This window comes from Pongo pygmaeus, chromosome 2, assembly GCF_028885625.2.
Source record: "Pongo pygmaeus isolate AG05252 chromosome 2, NHGRI_mPonPyg2-v2.0_pri, whole genome shotgun sequence".
NCBI classification, from domain to species: domain Eukaryota; kingdom Metazoa; phylum Chordata; class Mammalia; order Primates; family Hominidae; genus Pongo; species Pongo pygmaeus.
The window spans coordinates 106,064,286-106,084,659 of NC_085930.1; the positions used below are offsets into that span (position 1 = coordinate 106,064,286).

A 20,374-nucleotide genomic window follows, 5' to 3' on the forward strand; every position below is an offset into this window, starting at 1 on the left:
AGGCGAGGTAGCCGCAGTCCCAGGGAGGGTCTTACCCCTTGCTCCCGGGATGCGTTCTGGCGGGCCTGGCTGTGCGAGATCTGGGCTAATGGCTTTGGCTGCGAACGGATTAGATCTGATCCGATTAGAGCCTGGGCTGTCGGCTTCGCCCCCTTGCCAGGCTCTGCCAACGCCCGCCCCTCCCTCGTGGAGACCCGAAGACCGCCCTGAGAGCCTTCCCGCCCGGAACACGGGATTGGTGCAGAATCCGAGAGGCTCCATGCGCCCCGGGCCTGGCTTGTTTCCACAGTGGGGGCTCGTGCTTCCGCCCCCTGCGGCTCTTCTGAGCCCCGCCCCGACCCTGCGGGTAACTGGGCCCGCGACGTCCCCGCCTCCGTGCTTGCCGCGTGGCGGGTGGGTTCCTCCGGGTCGGGGCTCCGTGCAGCCTGTTCACCTGGGGCGGGACTGTGGCCCCATCCCACAGGTCTCCCGCCCGCGCACCTGCCGCCTAACGCCGCGCGCCGCGCCGTGCGCCTGCCCCGCGCTCCCGGTCCGTGTGTCTCCTAGTCCCCAGCGAGGGGTCTGTCTGTTCCCCTGGCAGGCTGACCGAGGGGCCGGCGTCAGCGCTACGTGCGGCGGGGCCGGCGCGGCGGGCGGGGTGAGGGCGGCGCTGAGCGCAGCGGCGGCAGCGGCGGCGCGGGAGGCGGGGAGGCGCGGCGCGCCGGGGACAGCGGCGGACGACGGCGGCGGCATGCGGCTCCTCGCGCTGCCCATCGTGGGCTGAGGCGGCCGCAGAACGGGCGGGAGGCGCGGCGGCCGGGCGAGCCGAGGGCGCAGCCAGCCGGGCGGACCGCGGACAGCGGTCGGGGCGCCGCGCCATGGGGCGAGCTGGGGGCGGGGGCCCGGGCCGGGGGCCGCCGCCACTGCTGCTGCTTCTGGGGGCCGCGCTGGTCCTGGCCTCTGGGGCCGTGCCGGGTAGGTATGACTGCGCCCGGGACTCCCGCGGCCCTCGCGCCCCACCCAGGGCAGGGGTCCCGCTGGCGGCGGGGACAGGTGGAGCTGTGAGCTGTGGCAAGGGGGCGGGGCACTGCCTGGCCGCGGCCGGGCGGCGGAAGGGTCCCAGGAGCGCTGGGGGTCCGGGAAAGGCCGACCCGGGTGGGCGCCGACCCCGGTGGGGGTAGCCGGGACCCGAGAGCGCGGGCCGCGGTGCGGGATGGGGGCGGGGCCGGGGGCGGGACAGGGGCGGGGCCTGAGGGTGAGACTTCGGGGCGGGACCTGGAGCTGAGGGAGGGCGCCTGTGGACACGGCTCAGGGTGGGTTCCCGAGGGTGAGACTTCTGGGTGGGCCGAGCTGGGGGCCGCCCTGGCCCGGCTCTTCAGACGGCGGGGCGGGTCGGGTCGGGCAGGGCCGAGCCGCGAGGCGTTGGGCGGGGTGTGATCCTGGGCCTGGGGACAGACTCCCGGACGGGGCTTAGAGGTGCCGGGTGGCTGGGGTCACACTGGGGCGGTGGGGTCTGCGGGTGGCGAGGTCTGGGTCGACCAGGTCTAGGCGAGCGGGCCTGACCGGGGCGGGCCGGGGCTCCAGGGCTCCCCAGCGCGCCGCCCTGACGCCCCGCCCCTCGCCCTCCCGCCCGCAGCGCGTGAGGCAGGCAGCGCGGTTGAGGCCGAAGAGCTGGTGAAGGGCAGCCCGGCGTGGGAGCCGCGTGCCAACGACACGCGGGAAGAAGCCGGCCCACCAGCGGCTGGGGAAGATGAGGCGTCGTGGACGGCGCCCGGTGGCGAGCTGGCCGGGCCAGAAGAGGTGCTGCAGGAGTCGGCTGCGGTGACCGGCACCGCCTGGCTGGAGGCTGACAGCCCAGGCCTGGGAGGAGTGACCGCAGAGGCGGGCAGCGGCGATGCCCAGGCCCTTCCAGCTACGCTACAGGCTCCCCACGAGGTCCTCGGGCAGTCAGTCATGCCCCCTGCCATTCCTGAGGCTACAGAGGCCAGCGGGCCACCCTCCCCCACTCCTGGCGACAAGCTGAGCCCAGCTTCTGAACTCCCCAAGGAGAGCCCCTTGGAGGTTTGGCTGAACCTGGGGGGCAGCACACCCGACCCTCAAGGGCCAGAGCCGACTTACCCATTTCAGGGCACCCTGGAGCCCCAGCCGGCGTCAGATATAATTGACATCGACTACTTCGAAGGATTGGATGGTGAGGGTCGTGGCGCAGACCTGGGGAGCTTCCCAGGGTCACCAGGAACCTCAGAGAACCACCCTGATACTGAGGGAGAGACCCCTTCCTGGAGCCTGCTTGACTTATACGATGATTTCACCCCCTTTGATGAATCTGATTTCTACCCCACCACATCCTTTTATGATGACTTGGATGAAGAGGAGGAGGAAGAGGAAGATGACAAAGATGCAGTAGGAGGTGGAGACCTAGAAGATGAAAATGAGCTTCTAGTGCCCACTGGGAAGCCTGGTCTGGGGCCCGGGACAGGCCAGCCCACCAGTCGGTGGCATGCTGTCCCTCCACAGCACACTCTGGGGTCGGTCCCCGGCAGCAGCATCGCCCTCAGGCCCCGCCCAGGAGAGCCAGGCAGGGACCTGGCCTCCAGTGAAAATGGCACTGAGTGCCGCAGTGGCTTTGTGCGGCATAACGGCTCCTGCCGGTCAGTGTGTGACCTCTTCCCAAGTTACTGTCACAATGGCGGCCAGTGCTACCTGGTGGAGAACATAGGGGCCTTCTGCAGGTAAGGGCATGGCAAGCAGGTGCATAGGGACCCTGAAGAGTGTATGTGAGGCCGACGACTCAACAGAGGGCAGCGTAGCCGGGCGCGGTGGCTCACGCCTGTAATCCCAGCACTTTGGGAGGCCGAGGCGGGCGGATCACTTAAGGTCAGGAGTTCAAGACCAGCCTGGCCAAGTTGGTGAAACCCCCTCTCTACTAAAAATACAAAAAATTAGCCGGGCGCAGTGGCAGGCACCTATAGTCCCAGCTACTCAAGAGGCTGAGGAAGGAGAATCATTTGAACCTGGAGGGTGGAGGTTGCCATGAGCGGAGATCGTGCCACTGCACTCCAGCCTGGGTGACAGAGTGAAACTCCGTCTCAAAAAAAAAAAAAAAAAAAAAAAACAGAGGGCATTGTGACAGGCACAATTTGCAAGAGGTTGTATAGTCGCAGGATTCCCAGGTGGAGAAATGTTCACTCAGGCTTCTTCTACAGAATTACTTGGTAAAATGCACTTCCTGTGACCTTATCACTAGGAGAAGTTCCTCAGAAATAGGATTATGTCTTTCCTCTGTGTGTTGTGTCCTTACCCAAACCCTCAATTAAAAAGGCAAAATGAGGCCGGGCGCGGTGGCTCACGCCTGTAATCCCAGCACTTTGAGAGGCCGAGGCGGGCAGATCACCTGAGGTTGGGAGTTCGAGACCAGCCTGACCAACAGGGAGAAACCCTGTCTCTACTAAAAACATAAACAATTTAGCCAGGTGTGGTGGCACATGCGTGTAATCCCAGCTATTCGGGAGGCTGAGGCAGAATTGCTTGAACCCGGGAGGTGGAGGTTGCGGTGAGCCGAGATCACGCCATTGCACTCTAGCCTGGGCAGCAAGAGCGAAACTCTGTCTCAAAAAAAATAAAAAAAATAAAAAAGGCAAAATGAAGGGACTTCTTTAAGAGTTTTGGAAAGAGGGCTGGGTTGAGGGGTGTTTGCTGGAGAGTTCTGGTGGTACTGGTGAGAGGGGTAGGCCCATAAACCTACTCTGTGGGATAAAGACAGCTATTGAACACCTCTCCATGCCTTGTGCACGGCTGGAGGAGGGGCCAGTTCCCTGGAAGGGATGTAGGCATGCAAACTCAAAAGGGAGGACCTTCTTAGAAACAGACCCCAAAATGCAGCCACTCACACAGACAAAATCAAGCTGAGAGTCTTCGCATTGCAGATGTGCGGATGTTTCTTGATTTTGGGAGGTAGCTTTTTTCTTTCTACTTTGATGTTTGTCTACCTTGGGATATCAAATCCATAATCCTTTTAAAGACTCAGAGTTTAGTTTTCCTAAGGGCATTGTCTGCAGCTCATCAGTAATTACCCTACTCACCTCACTCTTAGGAACTGTCCTCACAGTGAGGTATTTAACTTGCTGGAGAGCTTGCAGCCTGATTCCAGAAGAATCCCAGGTTGGGGTGATCAGGTGGTTTGCTTGTCTCCATCCTTTACAGGCTGTAGAAGTGGAGTAGAGCCCTGAGACTCCTTTGAGGGTTGTCTCCATTAGTCCTAGGTGGAGCATTTCTGTCATCTGTGTGTCTCTTTTTATTTTTAGTAGAGATGGGGTTTCACCATATTGGCCAGACTGGTCTCAAACTCCTGACCTCAAGTGATCCGCCCACCTCAGCCTCTCAAAGTGCTGGGATTACAGGCGTGAGCCACCACGCCCGGCCAGGGTATCTCTTTTTCAAGTGTCATTCTCCATCCTTCTTGTTCTTATTCATTCTGCAAGTATATGAAGAATTCAAGTTCCTTAGGTCTTGATGTAGTATATCAGAGAATAACATGTAGAAAGCAATGAGTATTTTGTCCTTGGCGTTGTAACTTAAGTTCCAGTTTCTTTCTATGAAGTTCTTTTTTTGTTGTTGTTGTTTTTTGAGACGGAGTCTCGCTCTGTCGCCCAGGCTGGAGTGCAGTGGTGCGATCTCGACTCACTATAAGCTCCACCTCCCAGGTTCACACCATTCTCCTGCCTCAGCCTCCCGAGTAGCTGGGACTACAGGCACCCGCCACCATGCCCAGCTAATTTTTTGTATTTTTAGTGGAGATGGGATTTCACTATGTTAGCCAGGATGGTTTCGATCTCCTGACCTCGTGATCTGCCCTCCTTGGCCTCCCAAAGTGCTGGGATTACAGGCGTGAGCCACCGCGCCCGGCCGAATTTCTTTATTATAAATGGTCATGACATTAGGGTCACTCATAGGACGTGACCACACAGTTCTTGGAGTGGTCCAGCCATTGCCAGAAGGAGGTACTGTGATTAAGAAATCGTAGCAATTTTATTTTTAAAAAGAAAATATGGCAATAAACTAACTTGCCAGTTGATTAAGGGCTACCAGAAATATGAGGAAACCCTGTGATTTTGCTCCTCAAAATTCAGTTTGGGGGACTATAGTGATGATTTTAGCCTGGGGGCTGTGCAACCTCTGTGCAAAATCATCATCTTTCATCCTATTGGAGGCCTGGAATTTTCACCTTCAAAGTGAACTCCCCATAATAGTATGAAATTTGGAGCCCTTGCTACCTCTAGAGAGCTGTAAAAGTCCCCAGAATCTCCGGGAACTCTCAGAAAATTCCCAAGTGGAAGAATAAGATTGTCTTCCTCACTAAGCTACATGGCTCTGCCAGCATGGGTCTACCAGCCTCTCACTTCACAAGGGCTTCTCCTCATGTCCACTCCAGTTCCCCTTGCTTAGCTTCTATCCCAGGATCACATTTGGGCCTCCCTACCAGATTCCTCCCGTGGCTGTGTACACCCAGGCCTGGCCACAGCTTGAAAACTATTTTTGCATTCCACTCACAGGAGACTGCTGAGCCGTTGGTTGCAGACTGCAGTGTGCCTTTGTCTCTGTCACCCTGACCCACTGCAGGGAAATGAGCAGAGCTGTGGCGGAACTTCTCTAGAGCACTGGGGTAGAGGCCCCACTTACAGGGGTCTGCATTCCCTGGCAACCTCAAACAGATAGCCTCCCCATGACGGCAGAGGCTCAGGTGGAAAACAAAAAATTTCTTGCTAGCCATGTCTCCCCACCCTATTCTAGATGTGGAGTAGCCAGTTCTCTGGTGCATAATTTCCCCATTTCTGGACCCCTTTCTCTTGTCTGTCATTCACCCTGAGGTTCATGTCCTCCCTCCTTTGCCTGCCTCTGTATCCTTCCACATCTTTCCTCTTTGAAGCAGCCTGGTTCCCATGGAAACAGCAATGTCATTGGAAGAGTTGGAGCCTGGGAATGTCCCCAAGGGCAGGAGAAAGTCACTCAACAAAAAGACTAAAACCCACCCAGAGGGTTGATTCTCACTGTGGTTGCATGACAGTTCTCATAGTACTAGGATAGGGAGCTTTAGGGGCAGAACTTAGCGGGGTGGGCTGCAGAGATAGAAGAATCTACATCCATCTTTCTGTTTGTCCTTGTCTGTCACTTCCTTATTTTTAGGTGTCTTCTCAGCCACGTGAACTAGGTGGGACTGCAAAGCAGCAAGATAGGTTTGCATGTGCAGGGCAGGTCCTGGGACTTTGTAGCTGTAGCTCTTATTCCTCTTGTTTTTCATCTTTCTTTCACCCAGAGCCCAGGGCAGGGAGAGGCCTGAGAGGATCCTGTTGGTGTCTTCATTGAGGCTGCACAGCAGAAGACCAGGATTCCCTTCCCTCCTCGGTCACTTAGCAGTCAGAGAACTTTGACCAGTTCACTCAGTTTCTCTACACCTCAGTTACCTCATTTATATCACAGACCTCAGAGCTCCCTGGCCCACTTCATAGAATGGTTGTAAAGGCAGGGGCGATCACACCAGCTCTGAGGTCTGTGCAGATTCGGAGCATTACAGTTCCTCTAGATGGCCTTAGGAACAGGCTGTGGAGACAGGTGTTGGGGTCAGGGCCCAGGCCCTTACTGTGGCTGTGGCTGCCTGCTCCATCGCCATGGTTTCTCAATGTCGCTGCTGCAGGTGCAACACACAGGACTACATCTGGCACAAGGGGATGCGCTGCGAATCCATCATCACTGACTTCCAGGTGATGTGCGTGGCCGTGGGCTCGGCCGCCCTTGTCCTGCTCCTGCTCTTCATGATGACGGTGTTCTTTGCCAAGAAGCTTTACCTGCTCAAGACGGAGAATACCAAGCTGCGTAGGACCAAGTGAGTCTGTGTCACTCACCCATCCACCCAGGTCAGGGTGTGGGAGGCCCCCCGACCCTGCTGCACCCCTCCAACTGATCCAGGGACTTTGTCGTGAGGGTTTCTGGCACCTGTGCTCCATTCCCAGCTGTTTTGTCTGTGCTAAAGATTCACCCAGGCTCATCTGTTCCTACACAAAATGTGCTGGAGCTGCAGCAGAGGTGAAGCCCCTGTGGCACACTGCCACTGTCCAGCAGCTTTCCCAAAACCCTGCCCTAGGCATCTGAGAGCCTGCTTTGAAAAAGGCAGCCAGCATGTAGCTACTCCTCCTCTAGTCCCCAAGTAAGTTACTCAGTCTGCCCACCTGCCTGATAGACCCTTCTTCCCTGGACTGTGACAGCCAGCAGCCAGTGCGAGATTTCATTCACAATTCTGCGTGGAGGAACTCCAACTCCTTCACCTCTGTCACCCAAAATCATCTCCTCCTCGGTGAACACTGAGGAGAAAGGGTTTATTTAGCACCACACTGCATTGCTTTTTGAAAGATAGTCAAGCCTGTGTCCAATCAGAAGTGCACGGAACTTAAGGAAATCCTCTTTACCTCTCCTGAGTAGAATATGTGGGGAGAACTAGGGTTAACTTCCTCTACTGTGGATTTTAAGGGCCATATGGGATGTAGAATCTTATTTCAGCTCTTCCCTTAGCAAAGCCGTGACTGTTGTGTGCATGTGAGAATCAACATGTGTTTGCCTTTAAGCCCATGCCTTGAACACTCGGATGTGACCTTATACACTATGAGAAAATTACTCCTATTACTAAGCAAAGTTGGAAAACCTTTTGGAAGTGTCACAGGAGTCAAAAAAGGGAGATTGGAGTTCAGCTTCCTTGGGACCCCAGAGACAATTTATGCAGAACTGCCCCCACTTCCCTTTCAACCTGATGCCCCATTAATCCCCCTCCCCTTGACCTGAGACTCCCTCTAGAGAATGTGACTGAAGGACTTTCCCTGGGTCCTGGGAAAAGGACAAAACACCATCTGTTGCTCCTTTGCTGGGTAGACTCACGCAGAGAGATGCCAGCAGCTCTCTGCAGCCTTTCAGCTAACCGCCGCAGGGCTGGTACGGCCTCTCCATTGTGCCTGTGTACTGAGGCGGGCTGCATCTACACACGTGATCACTCCAGAAAGACACAGTCCTGGACCCCTGGCTCCTCATGCCTACACCAAGGGGGTGGGTGAGCAGGGGTATCCAGGGGGCAGGAGATGGGACTGCTTCAATCACGGCAGCTGCTGATGAGGATGGGGGAGAGAAAGGAACAACAGCCAGGGCAGTGGAGAAGCAAGAACTGAGGCCAGGTGCAGGACCCTATTCTAGGGCCTCCTCCTCTAGCCAGCCCTGTGTTTTTCACAGAGCCATGGCCCTCTTGTTTCTCCACATGCTTTCTTTCTTTCCCAAGCCTGGTTACTGCTTTGATGGTGTGACATGTGCCTGGTGCACTGCAGATACTGCCATAATTTATTTATTCTAAAATATACCTTTTTTCCCCACATATTAACATCTCTGAAATTGGATTGTGTCTTACAATCACTGGCATCTTTTATTTTTTATTTTTTTATTTAATTGAGACAGGGTCTCACTATGTTACCCAGGGTGGTCTTGAACTCCTGGGCTCAAGTGATCCTTCCACCTCAGCCTCCCAAATAACTGTGACTACAGGCATGCACCACTGTGCCCAGCCACTGGCATCTTATGATCACTGTTGGCCACATGGTAGTTATGATGTAGTTGTAATTCCCTGGCATGCACAAATGGGTTCCTAGCTGTTCATATTGTTGTCAGTCCCTTATCTAAAGTCTAAATGAACTACTTCAAGTATATAAGAAAAGCTCGGTTGGGCGCGGTGGCTCACGCCTGTAATCCCAGCACTTTGGGAGGCCGAGGCAGTTGGATCACGATGGGTGGATCACGAGGTCAGGAGTTCAAGACCAGCCTGGCCAAGATGGTGAAACCCCGTCTCTACTAAAAATACAAAAAATAGCTGGGTGTGGTGGCAGGCACCTGTAATCCCAGCTACTCGGGAGGCTGAGCCAGATAATGCTGGAACCCAGGAGGTGGAGGTTGCAATGAGCCGAGATTGTGCCACTACACTCCAGCCTGGGCAACAGAGCAAGACTCTGTCTCAAAAAAAACAGCTCTAGGTGATAAGAAAGTATTGGATGATGGTTTAAGTGGTGGAAGTGTTTTTATTTTTTCTTAATGGTACATCAAATAATGGTGCATCTTATTACAATCCATGGCATTTGGCTGGATGCTGTGACTCATGCCTGTAATCCCAAGACTTTGGGAGGCCAAAGCAGGAATACCACCTGAGCCCAAGGGTTTGAGTCCAGCCTGAGCAACATAGCAAGACCTCATCTTTACAAAAAAAAAAAAAATTGTTTTAAGATAATCTGGGAGAGGGAAGGGAGAGCATTAGGACAAATAGCTAATGCACGTGGGGCTTAAAACCTAGATGACGGGTTGATAGGTGCAGCCAACTACCATGACACACATATACCTATATAACACACCAACATGTTCTGCACTTATATCCCAGAACTTAAAGTAAAATTAAAAAAAAAAAAAAAGATAATCCATGGCATTTGATGAAATACAGTATTTGGCTGGGCACAGTGGCTCACACCTGTAATCCTAACACTTTGGGGAGGCTGAGGCAGGCAGATTGCTTGAGCTCAGGGGTTCAAGATCAGCCTGGGCAACATGGTCAAACCTCATCTCTACAAAAAATACAAAAATTACCTGGGCGTGGTGGCATGCACCTGTAGTCCCAGCTACTTGGGAGGCTGAGGTGGAAAGATCACTTGAGCCCAGGAGGTCAAGGCTGCGGTGAGCTGTGATTGTGCCACTGCACTCAAGCCTGGGCGGCAGAGTGAGACCCTGTCTCAAAAAAAAAAAAAAAAGAAAAGCCTTTAAAAACCGATAACCAGTACCAGGTACAGTTCTGCACTTATCAATAAAATTTAAAATAATTTTTTTAATAAAGAAAGAAATACAGTATTTGTGGTGGTTTTTTTTTGTTTTTTTTGTTTTTTTTTGTTTTTTGAGACGGAGTCTTGCTCTGTCAGCCAGGCTGGAGTGCAGTGGCATGATCTTGGCTCCCTGCAACCTCCGCCCCCCGGGTTCAAACAATTCTGCCTCAGCCTCCCAAGTAGCTGGGATTACAGGCACCTGCCACCACGCCCAGCTAATTTTTGTATTTTTAGTAGAGACGGGGTTTCACCATGTTGGCCAAGCTAATCTGAAACTCCTGACCTCGAGTGATCTGCCTGCCATAGCCTCCCAAAGTGCTAGGATTACAGGCATGAGCCACCACGCCCAGCCGAAATACAGTATTTCATCCAGAAGCTGAGACATTGTCATGTTTTGCCGTGATTATTTCACTTACATTTTTCCTTCACTCTTCTCTCCTAACCAGCAAATTCCGGACCCCATCTGAGCTCCACAATGATAACTTCTCCCTCTCCACCATTGCCGAGGGCTCTCACCCAAATGTAAGGAAACTTTGCAACACTCCCCGTACCTCCTCCCCCCATGCCCGTGCCTTGGCTCACTATGATAACGTTATCTGTCAGGTAACTTGTTTTCTTCACATCTCTCCTCTTATGCATGCTTTGGCCCCTGGCCGTGTCTGATGTCTATTTCAGAGTATGAAATCCCCAGAGAGCTCTAGAGGTCAGCCTAGGGTAACTGGGTTGGGCAGCAAAGGTGGGAATACGCACTTGATGGTGTATCACTTATTTGACAAGCAGAATTTTCAATACGAAAGATCTTTTTCTTTTTAAATTTTTTGTAGAGATGAGGTCTCACTGTGTTGCCCAGGCTGGTCTCGAACTCCTGGCCTCAAGTGGTCTTCCTTCCTCAGGCTCCTAAAGTGCTAGAATTATAGGCGTGAGCCACCTGCCTGGCTGAGAAGATCTTTTTCTAGGATTACTCATGATTTTTAGCTTCATCTACGCTTTAGAAGTCTGATTATTGTCTTATTTTCCATATCAAGGAGAAAGGCTCTGCTTTCACTGCTGGGGAATTTCATGATGGTCAGTGAAGCAAACGGTGGTTGCTCTTTGGGATGGGTGGAAAGAATTCTGTGTCCTTGCTGCTATTTGAGGATCCTAAGAACTGGCAGGGTTATACACAGCTGGTTAAGGCCAAGGCCTGAAAACAAAACACTGGCAGAGACTTAAGTCCAGGAGTAATCCTGTTCTTAGGAGGATGGGCTTATAAATATCAGTTGAAATCCAATAAAAGATCCCAATAGACCATTTTCTAAAGACCCTGGCCTAGTGTATTGCCTGGATTAGACTGACCAGTAAAATACTAGAGAGAATTTCAAAAACAAGGCAGAAACCATCCAAATCTCAAATCATGCCACATCCAAATCCTAGAATTCTCTATATAATGCAGGTTCCATACTTCAAGATAAATGCATTTTTACACGGATTATTACACAGATAAGCAAGTTAAACTGAGACTTCAGACTGAAACAATGGACTTTAAGAGGAAATTTAGAAGAAGTTCTTGGAAATCATGGACCATAGAGTGTCAGACCTCACAGGGGCCTCAGCACTCTAGACCAATACTGTCCAGTGGAACTTTCTGTGAAATGGAAGTGTTCTATATCTGCTCTGTCTACTACAACAGCCACTAGCCACTTGCGGCTGTAGAGCTCTTAAGGTAGTTAATGCTACCACATTACACAGTGCAAACCTAGACTCCTGGGCTCAAGTGATACCCCTGCCTCAGCCTCCTGAGTTGCTAGGACTACAGGCATGTGCCACCACACCTGGCTAATTATTTTAACTTTTGTAAAGTTGAGGTTTTGCCATGTTGCCCAGGCTGGTCTCAAACTCCTGGGCTCAAGTGATCTTCCTGCCGCAGCCTCCCAAAGTGTTGGGATTACAGGTGTGAGCTACCATGCCTGGCCTTCTTCCTTTTATAGATGGGGAAATTGCAGCCCCAGAATGGGGAAGAGAGAATAAGAGTAAATGTGTGGCCTCATTCACAAAACCCCAGAACAGGAAATCTTGGCCTGGTACAGGAGAAGTAAATGGGTGAATTTAAATATGAAATGAAAAAGGTGAACTGAGGATAATTTTTTAAAGTCTTTGATGTAAAGGGTAGAAAAAGAACAGATTATTTCACTTGGTATGTACCAAGATACAACAAGTAAGGTCAAGATGAACATTATAACCAAGGAAACACTATGTCTTATAAACTCTAAGATTGGTCACCACGTTCATCAACCCACAGAGATGTAGGCACCCTGAGGGCAGGACAGAGTCTCAGTGAGCACATTATCCCGCTCTCTGCAGTAACATGCACACAGTCACCACTTGCTGAATACTAGTGAGTGATGGCGGGCTACAGAGGCTCTCAGTTCCACTGGCCAATCTGCCGTCCTGCAGATGGCAGCAGGTCTGCCAGGATGGGAGCTCCTGTAGTCAGAATGTTCACTGTCCACGGTTGGACAGAGTCCTCCCACTCTGCTTGACAGAGTGCAAGCATCCTTAGGAAAGTTTCTGACCCTTGTGTTTCTGATACCACAGCTTTAGACACCTTTCTTCTTCCCAGAGAGGGAAAAGAAAGAGCTCCTCTTGGAGGGCTTGGCTACACAGCCAGTGCAAATTTTCCTGTTCTTGGCTGATCCAGCTTTGTGGAAAGTGAGGCTTTTGTACCTGAACGCTGCCACTGACCCTTAGTTCAGAAGATGGCAAGCCTTGAAAACAGCAGAGCAGGAGGTGGTCAGCCACGGGAGAGTGGTGGTCGGTCACAGTGGGTGGTTGGCCATAGGCAGTGGTGATCTAGCATGGGGCTTGGGGGTCAGCCACGGGGCAGGTGAAGCTGGTCGGCCATGGTGGGCTCTGCCTGAGACAGGGTGATGGGGTGGCCAGGGCAGCACTCAAGCCATCCCTTAGGAAGCAGCAAGATCTGGCTCTGGTTCTCTCCTGGCTCCTCTTGGATCTTGAGGCTGGTGCCTTTTTTTATTTTAACCAAATACCCAGACTTCAAGGAGATTGAGGCTGGTGTCTTTCCGTCAGCTTGTGCCCGAGGGGACATCATCCTCTCCTCTCTGAAAACACTGTGGATGTGAGGGGTGACTCTCCTATCCAGCAGGGAATGTACTGGTAGATTTTCTACCTTCATCTCTAATTCTCTCCACCTCACTCAAAGGTCAAACTTAGTCATATTCAAGATCTTGTGACCATTGCCGATGAACACGGTTGCCACTTGTTTGTGAAGTGAAGCCCTGCTCACTGCTACAGCCGCCACACTGACTGCCTGCAAGGGGTGCCAGCAGCCGGGGAGAGTGAGAAATCCTCCAGATGATCCAGGAGGAGAGACGAGGGGCGCCGGAGTCCAGCCTGCCTCGAGGCTTCTCCCCACCCCTCTCTCCCTACCCCCAAACTCCTTGCTGGTATTGGTTTTCTCTAAAATTTTGGAGAGTTTTATTTATTTTCATCAAGGTGTTATTTGTTTTACATACATAAAATAGATTGAGCAAGTCATTTTCCTATACTGTTGCAATCACCTCTACCAGCCACACTCTGAAAAGATTGCAAACAAAAAAGTCTGGGGCTTTGGGCCTGTGATGGGGAAAGGTAGTGGCTGGTATCTGTGCCAGTTGCACCTCTTTCCCTCCTCTGCTCCTTTCTGCCCTCAGGCTGATGTGCGGCTCTGTAGCTGGTGGGCCTTAGGCTGAGTCTGTGTGAGTGTCTTGCGTAGCTGAGCAACCAGCCTTGAAGGGTATGTCAGGAGGCACGGAGAATGTAGAAGCTGCCCGTGCTCCAGGTGCACTGCGTGAATGAAGCCACCAGAAACCCAGGGCAGCTGCCCCAACACTGGGCTGCCCTGATGGTCCCCACAACGGTGCTGTTGAGACCATGGGGGTAACTTGGGTTGTGCTAAGATTTGACACACCTTCCAGGATTTCAGTTTATTCCTAGGATTTCTCCATTGATGTTCCTGTGCCTTTTTTTTTTTTCTTTTTCCTATTTAACTCTTTCTTACTTTCCAGACTCTCCTCTTGCATGTATTTGTTAAAGCACTGACTGCCCACCCTCTTCCAATAGACGTTTGCCTCTGGCCAGGCCTGAACCCACATGACCCCTGGTTGAAGGGTGCCCATATTGCTGGGATTGAATGCTGGGAGCAGTGAGTCCACAGTGGTTCCTAGGAACTTATGCCAGATGTTAATCCAGCTTCCTTGAGATGAGGTACTTCTGTTAAGTCAAAGGCAGTTGGACCTGCTGTGGAATTCAGCTACCCTTGCCTTAATAGGATCAAGTTCTGAAGCAAACACCTGGGTTACGAGAGCCCCATCTTGGTGTAGACATTCCTTTGCCTGTTGTGTTTGTTGGAGGTATTCAGCTTGTCTAATAACACTGTTTGCATATCTCTTGCTTTTGGGATATGCTTCTTCCATCCCTTGGCTCAGAAGGCAGTTTTCTAATCTGGACCCCACGAGCCCTCGAGGGCTCAGGTTTAATCTGGGAGCCCACCTTCATGGCATCAGAGCTCTGAGACCAGGATCTGTGAGGAGTCACGTAGTCCACTTTTCTTCACATCATGAGAATGTTTCCATACCCCTCTATGCCCCTAAAGAATATGTGATGAAGGAGTTGAGGGTGGGAGGTTATCTTGAAAGACATAAAAGCAAGTTGTATCCTTGTAAGAGGAGAGGTGATTATAGGTCCTCTTGTCCTGTTCTAGATTTTAGTGTGATTCGAAGTCCATCCTACCTAGGATACTTATAGCTCAGCTCTCAAGCTTTCATGCCCATGGTTTCCCCCAAACAGTACAGAAGTACATGAAATAAAAAAGTGCAGCTCTACTTCACCTCCACCTCCCTCTCCGTAAAGTACACACGTGTGTATATATATGTACACACACAAACACATACCTATATCTATATTTTTAAAACATAAATGAGATTTTGCTATACATATGTTCTACCTCTTCCTTTTTTTCAATCAGTGTATGATGGAGATCTTTCCGTCTCAGGAGATGGACATTTATGTCACTGCACAGTGTTTTGTGATTCTAAGCAGTGATTGACCATTCAACTGGCCACGCGTGCTGTGTGCAGCTGCCTTGCCTGACATCTGCCTCAGTACTCTATGAAGTTCATTTTCTTGTTCTTGTCTCATTGGAACAAGAAACATGTGTTCCCCTGTCTATAAATCATGTGTGAAGTCTTTGAAACTCTACTAAATTGTCCTCCTTAATCTGGGCCTCTGGAGAAGCACCAAGTGAGGCTGTGGGCAGTGGGCAGTGGGCAGCTGGCAGTGATTTCCATATGCACAGAACTCATGGACACCCTAGTGTCCTGTGTGTACAAGCACCATGGAAAGCCCGGGGTCTCTCCCTACTTTCTTTCCAACTCATCGCTCCCATAACCTAGTGCTGTTATGGGTCAAACTCGGTAGCAGGCAGCACAGACGAGGGCTCACCAGACTTCTATGGAGAACACTCTGGTCCTTAAGCATGATGGTAATCTTGAATTTTGGTAGTGGTTAAAGCAAGAATGGCCTTAGCTAGCTGGTCAGATTAGGACACTCTCTACCTTCTTGCCATCTATGAATCTGCCTTAGTGGTTACACACCCTCTTCCATCAGCAGAGTTCCAAGCACTTACAACAGCTATTTGGGGCATCAGAGAAAGAACTGAGGCCCACTGAATTGCACTGGGTATATTCCCCTTACGTGGTCCTAAAGGAAATGAGTAAAGCAAGAGTTGCCACAGAAGTTCTCTGAACGTGCAGAATATAGACCTGGAGGACTATGTGCTAGTGTGAGCTTCCTGAGAACCTTTAAAAGGCAAATTCAGGCCAGCGTGGTGGCTCACACCTGTAATCCCAGCACTTTGGGAGGCTGAGGTGGGTGGATCCCTTGAGGCCAGGAGTTCGAGACCAGCCTGGCCAACATGGTGAAACCCTATCTCTACTGAAAATACAAGTTAGCTGGGCATGGTCACGAGCGCCTATAATCCCAGGTTCTGGGGAGATTGAGGCATGAGAATCCCTTGAACCCAAGGGGTTCAAGATTGCAATGAGCTGAGATCACACTACTGTACTCTGGCCTGGGCGACAGAGCAAGATTCCGTCTCAAGAATAAATAAATAAATACATAAATAAATACATAAATACATAAAATGCAAATTCAGCTCAGGTTCAGGAGTTTGTCAGAGGGAGCTTGTCACAGGGCTGTAGGCAATATACATAGATTATTATATTAGAATCAGCAGTGCGAATATCATGTGATGCAGAGTGTGGCAAGCCATTGAGGCAGCCAGGCTCATTCGGGCTTGGATTGAGGACATACCTTTCTAGCTAGCATCTTTTAGCAGGTTCACTTGTGACAATGAGAGGCTGACACATCTTTGACCTCTAGTCAGAGGAGATGCTCTTACTGTGGGGAGAGAGGCCCCTAGCATAGCCAGGAGCAGTTCTACACTTTACTAGTCCTATGCATACCCCACTGTATACACTGATGAGACATGTTCCCTGACCAAGGCATCTTTGTGAAAGCAAAACTCAACAGGATGGAAGGCCAGAGGAAGGCTGGGCTCAGTAGGCCGCGCAGAGCTCATCAACACGTGAGGCTATAGAGGCACCTGGGCCAAGGGACTCTTTCTCCCCAATCTCTGTCCAAGAGAAAACCTTCGACATGGCCCAAATTAAAGTTATTTGTAAACTGATTACTGTAAAGTTTTCCTCTCTGCCTGGCCATTGCTTGTAAGGGTGACTTTCCTAAAAAGTTGCTGCTAATGAGTTACTTTGGTTCCTTTTAGTTCATTCAAGTCTTGGAACTTTTTCCTTGTTTCAGTGATGCTTCCTTCAACCAGATAGAAAAACCTGATATTATTATTTGATTGCTGTATGCATTGTCTCCCCCCCCCAACTTTTTCCCTCTTCCAGGATGATCCTAGTGCTCCCCACAAAATCCAGGAGGCTCTCAAGTCCTGCCTGAAAGAGGAGGAGTCATTTAACATCCAGAACTCCATGTCGCCCAAACTTGAGGGTGGCAAAGGTGACCAGGCTGACTTGGATGTGAACTGTCTTCAGAATAATTTAACCTAAAGCAGAGCAAGAAGAGAGCAAGCGGGGGTAGTGGGCGGGGGGTATGGGAAGAAACATTATCTCCTCTTGTACAGAGTCTATTTCTTGTAACCATTTGTTAAACTCTTTTCTTTTTCTGATCTCATGGCATGCTTTTATGTATTTTGTACAGGAGGCAAAAAAAATACTTAAAATAAGCAAAGAAACTGAACAGAATTGCATACATTGGGTTGTCTGTGCTGTCTGTACATTGCTTCTGCTGCTGTGATTTCTAAACCTGTGCTGTTATTCAACTGACTTTTTTTTGTACTTTGACCCACCTTTTTTTGAAATACCAGTAAAAAACAAAGTTCTTGAAATAAAACTTTTTAAAAAGTTATTCATTTTCTTAGTCATTGTGTCCACTCCTTTAAGTTTGAGTTGAGTAACCTTCATTGAAGATGTTTGTTTATTTATTTATTTATTTATTTATTTTGAGGTGGAATCTCGCTCTGTCACCCAGGCTGGAGTTCAGGGCTTACTGCAGCCTTGACCTCCCTAGCTCAAGTGATCCTCCCACCTCAGCCTTCTGAGTAGCTGGGACTACAGGTGCAAGCCACCATACCTGGCTAATTTATAAATTTTTTTTGGAAAGGCAGGGTCTCACTATGTTGCCCAGGCTGGTCTCAAACTCCTGGGCTCAAGCAATCTCTCTCCTCAGCCTCCCAAAGTGCTGGAATTACAAGTGTGAAACACTGTACCTGGCCAAAGATGTATATTTATTTATATTTATTTATTTGTTTATTTATTTTTTGAGACAGAGTCTCACTCTGTTGCCCAAGCTGGAGTGCAGTGGCGCAATCTCGGCTCAATGCAACCTCCATCTCCCAGGTTCAAGTGATTCTCATGCCTCAGCCTCCCAAGTAGCTGGGACTACAGGTGTATGCCACCATGCCTGGCTAATTTTTGTATTTTTAGAAGAAACAGGGTTTCACCGTGTTGGCCAGGCTGGCAAAGATGTATATTTAAACATGTTTGAAATATCAGAAGTGTTCTGTGTGTTTGTCTGCTTAGGCTATCACGACAAAATACCACAGACTGGGTGGCTTAAACAGCACAAATTTATTTTCTCATGGTTCTGGAGGCTGAAAGTGCAAGATCAACCCAATAGGGTTGGTTTCTTATGAAGCCTCTCTTCCTGGCTTGCAAACAGCTGTCTTCTCATTGCGTCCTCACACGGCTTTTTCTCTGTATGCATGTGGAAAGAGAAAGATCTTTGATGTCGGTTCCAGTTCTTACAAGGACACCAATCCTTTTGGTTTAGGGCCCCTCCTTTATCACCTTTTTAATCTTAGCCCATTAAAAGCCCTATCTTCAAATACAGTCACAATGGAAATTGGGGCTTCAACATATGGATTTTGGGGGAACACAATTCAGCCTGTAACAGTCTGTATCACCTATTATTAAGAATACTCTGGCTGGGCGCAGTGGTTCACGCCTATAATCCCAGCACTTTGGGAGGCCAAGGCGGATGGATCATGAGGTCAAGAGATTGAGACCATCCTGGCCAACATGGTGAAACCCCGTCTCTACTAAAAATACAAAAATTAGCTGGGTGTGGTGGCGCATGCCTGTAGTCCCAGCTACTCAGGAGACTGAGGCAGGAGAATCACTTGAACCCGGGAAGCAGAGGTTGCAGTGAGCTGAGATGGTGCCACTGCACTCCAGCCTGGCGACAGAGGGAAACTCTGTCTCAACAACAACAACAACAAAACTCTTTCAGGCCAGGCACAGTGGCTCACACCTGTAATCCCAGCACTTTGGGATGACACAGGGGGATCACATGAGTCAGGAGTTTGAAACTAGCCTGGTCAACGTGGCGAAACCCCATCTCTACTAAAAAATATATATATAGTAGCCAGGCATGGTGGTGGGCACCTTTAGTCCCAACTACTCAAGAGGCTGAGGCAGGAGAATCACTTGAACCTGGGGTGCGGAGGCTGCAGTGAGCCCAGATCGCACCACTGCACTCCAGCCTGGGCGACAGAGTGAATCTCTGTCTCAAACAAATATATACACTTTCATTCTTTCATAAATGTTCAGTAAGCTGAGCAGCATGGCACACACATATAGTCCCAGCTACTCTGGAGCCTGAGGCAGGAGGATCGCTTGAGTCCAGGAGTTCTGGGCTATAGTGCACTATGATGATCGGGTGTCCACACTAAGTTTGGTAACAATATCTTGTCCCCCTGGGAGCATGGGACCACCAGGTTGCCTAAGGAGCGGTGAACAAGCTCAGTTCAGAAGTATAAAAGGTCAAAACTCCCATGGTGATCATTAATGGGATTAAGCCTGTGAATAGCCGCTGCACTCCAGCCTGGGCAACACAGCTGAGACCCTGCCTCTAAAAATTAAAATAATGTTTATTAAGCACTTACTCTGAGCCAGGCACTATGCTAGATGCCAGGAATACTAAATAAATAAAATAGATCCAAACCTCAACAAGTTAGTAGTCTGCTTGAGAAACAGACATAAGCAATTATAACAGTGTGTCAGTATTATAATAGTGTGTCAGTACAAATAATTAGAATAGTGTGTCAGTGTGTAGAAAGCTATGAGAGTTGGGGTTAAGATTTCAGGGCAGGGTGCCGTGGCTCACACCTGTAATGCCAGCATTTTGGGAGGTCAAGGTGGGCGGATCACGAGGTCAAGAGATCGAGACCGTCCTGGCTAACATGGTGAAATCCTGTCTCTACTAAAAATACAAAAAATTAGCCGGGTGTGGTGGCGAGCGCCTGTAGTCCCAGCTAAGCGGGAGGCTGAGGCAGGAGAACGGCGTGAACCCAGGAGGCGGAGCTTGCAGTGAACCGAGATGGCGCCACTGCACTCCAGCCTGGGTGACAGAGCAAGACTCCGTCTCAAAAAAAAAAAAAAAAAAGATTTCAGAAAGGGGCCAGGCGCAGTGGCTCACACCTGTAATCCCAGCACTTTGGGAGGCCAAGGTGGGTGAATCACCTGAGGTCAGGAGTTCGAGACCAGCCTGGCCAACGTGATAAAACTCCGTCTCTACTAAAAATGCAAAAATTAGCTGAGCATGGTGGCGGGCACCTGAAATCCCAGCTACTCGGGAGGCTGAGGTAGGAGAATTGCTTGAACTCGGGACGAAGGTTGCAGTGAGCTGAGATTGCGCCACTGCACTTCAGTCTGGGCGACAGAGCAAGACCCTGCCTCAAAAATAAATAAATAAATAAAAATAAATTAAAAAATATATATACACATACACATATATATATACCTTATATATATACATATATATGCACACATATATATATATTTCAGAAAGGCTTCAAAGAGAAGAGATTTAAATTGGACTTTGAAGGATAAAGAAGCATTTTTCAGGATAAAATAGGAGATGAGGACATTAAAGGCAAAGGTAGAATACTC

The 20,374-nt window shown here is 50.2% G+C and overlaps 1 protein-coding gene across 3 annotated transcripts; it reads left to right on the plus strand.

Moving 5' to 3' along the window:
* The first annotated feature begins 687 nt into the window (after positions 1 to 687).
* On the plus strand, positions 688 to 17,330 carry CSPG5 (chondroitin sulfate proteoglycan 5). Of its 3 annotated transcripts, none has more exons than XM_054481885.2 (5): positions 688 to 954; positions 1,616 to 2,711; positions 6,671 to 6,859; positions 10,313 to 10,469; positions 16,811 to 17,330. In XM_054481885.2, exons 1-5 carry the CDS (start codon positions 858 to 860, stop codon positions 16,970 to 16,972), a joined length of 1,701 nt encoding a protein of 566 aa, XP_054337860.1. In that variant the 5' UTR covers positions 688 to 857; the 3' UTR covers positions 16,973 to 17,330. The 3 variants fall into 3 exon arrangements, with proteins under 3 accessions (XP_054337860.1, XP_054337861.1, XP_054337863.1); XM_054481886.2 differs by having other exon boundaries at positions 10,313 to 10,388; XM_054481888.2 differs by lacking the exon at positions 688 to 954 and adding an exon at positions 1,276 to 1,292.
* The last annotated feature ends 3,044 nt before the right edge of the window (positions 17,331 to 20,374 follow it).

What these genes read in the sequence shown, in the direction of transcription:
- CSPG5 (XM_054481885.2), top strand. Translation starts at nt 858, where the DNA reads ATGGGGCGAGCTGGGGGCGGGGGCCCGGGCCGGGGGCCGCCGCCACTG. An exon ending in AACATAGGGGCCTTCTGCAG is followed by an intron (nt 2,712 to 6,670) that starts GTAAGGGCATGG and finishes TCGCTGCTGCAG; the next exon opens with GTGCAACACACAGGACTACA. An exon ending in ATGATAACGTTATCTGTCAG is followed by an intron (nt 10,470 to 16,810) that starts GTAACTTGTTTT and finishes TCCCTCTTCCAG; the next exon opens with GATGATCCTAGTGCTCCCCA.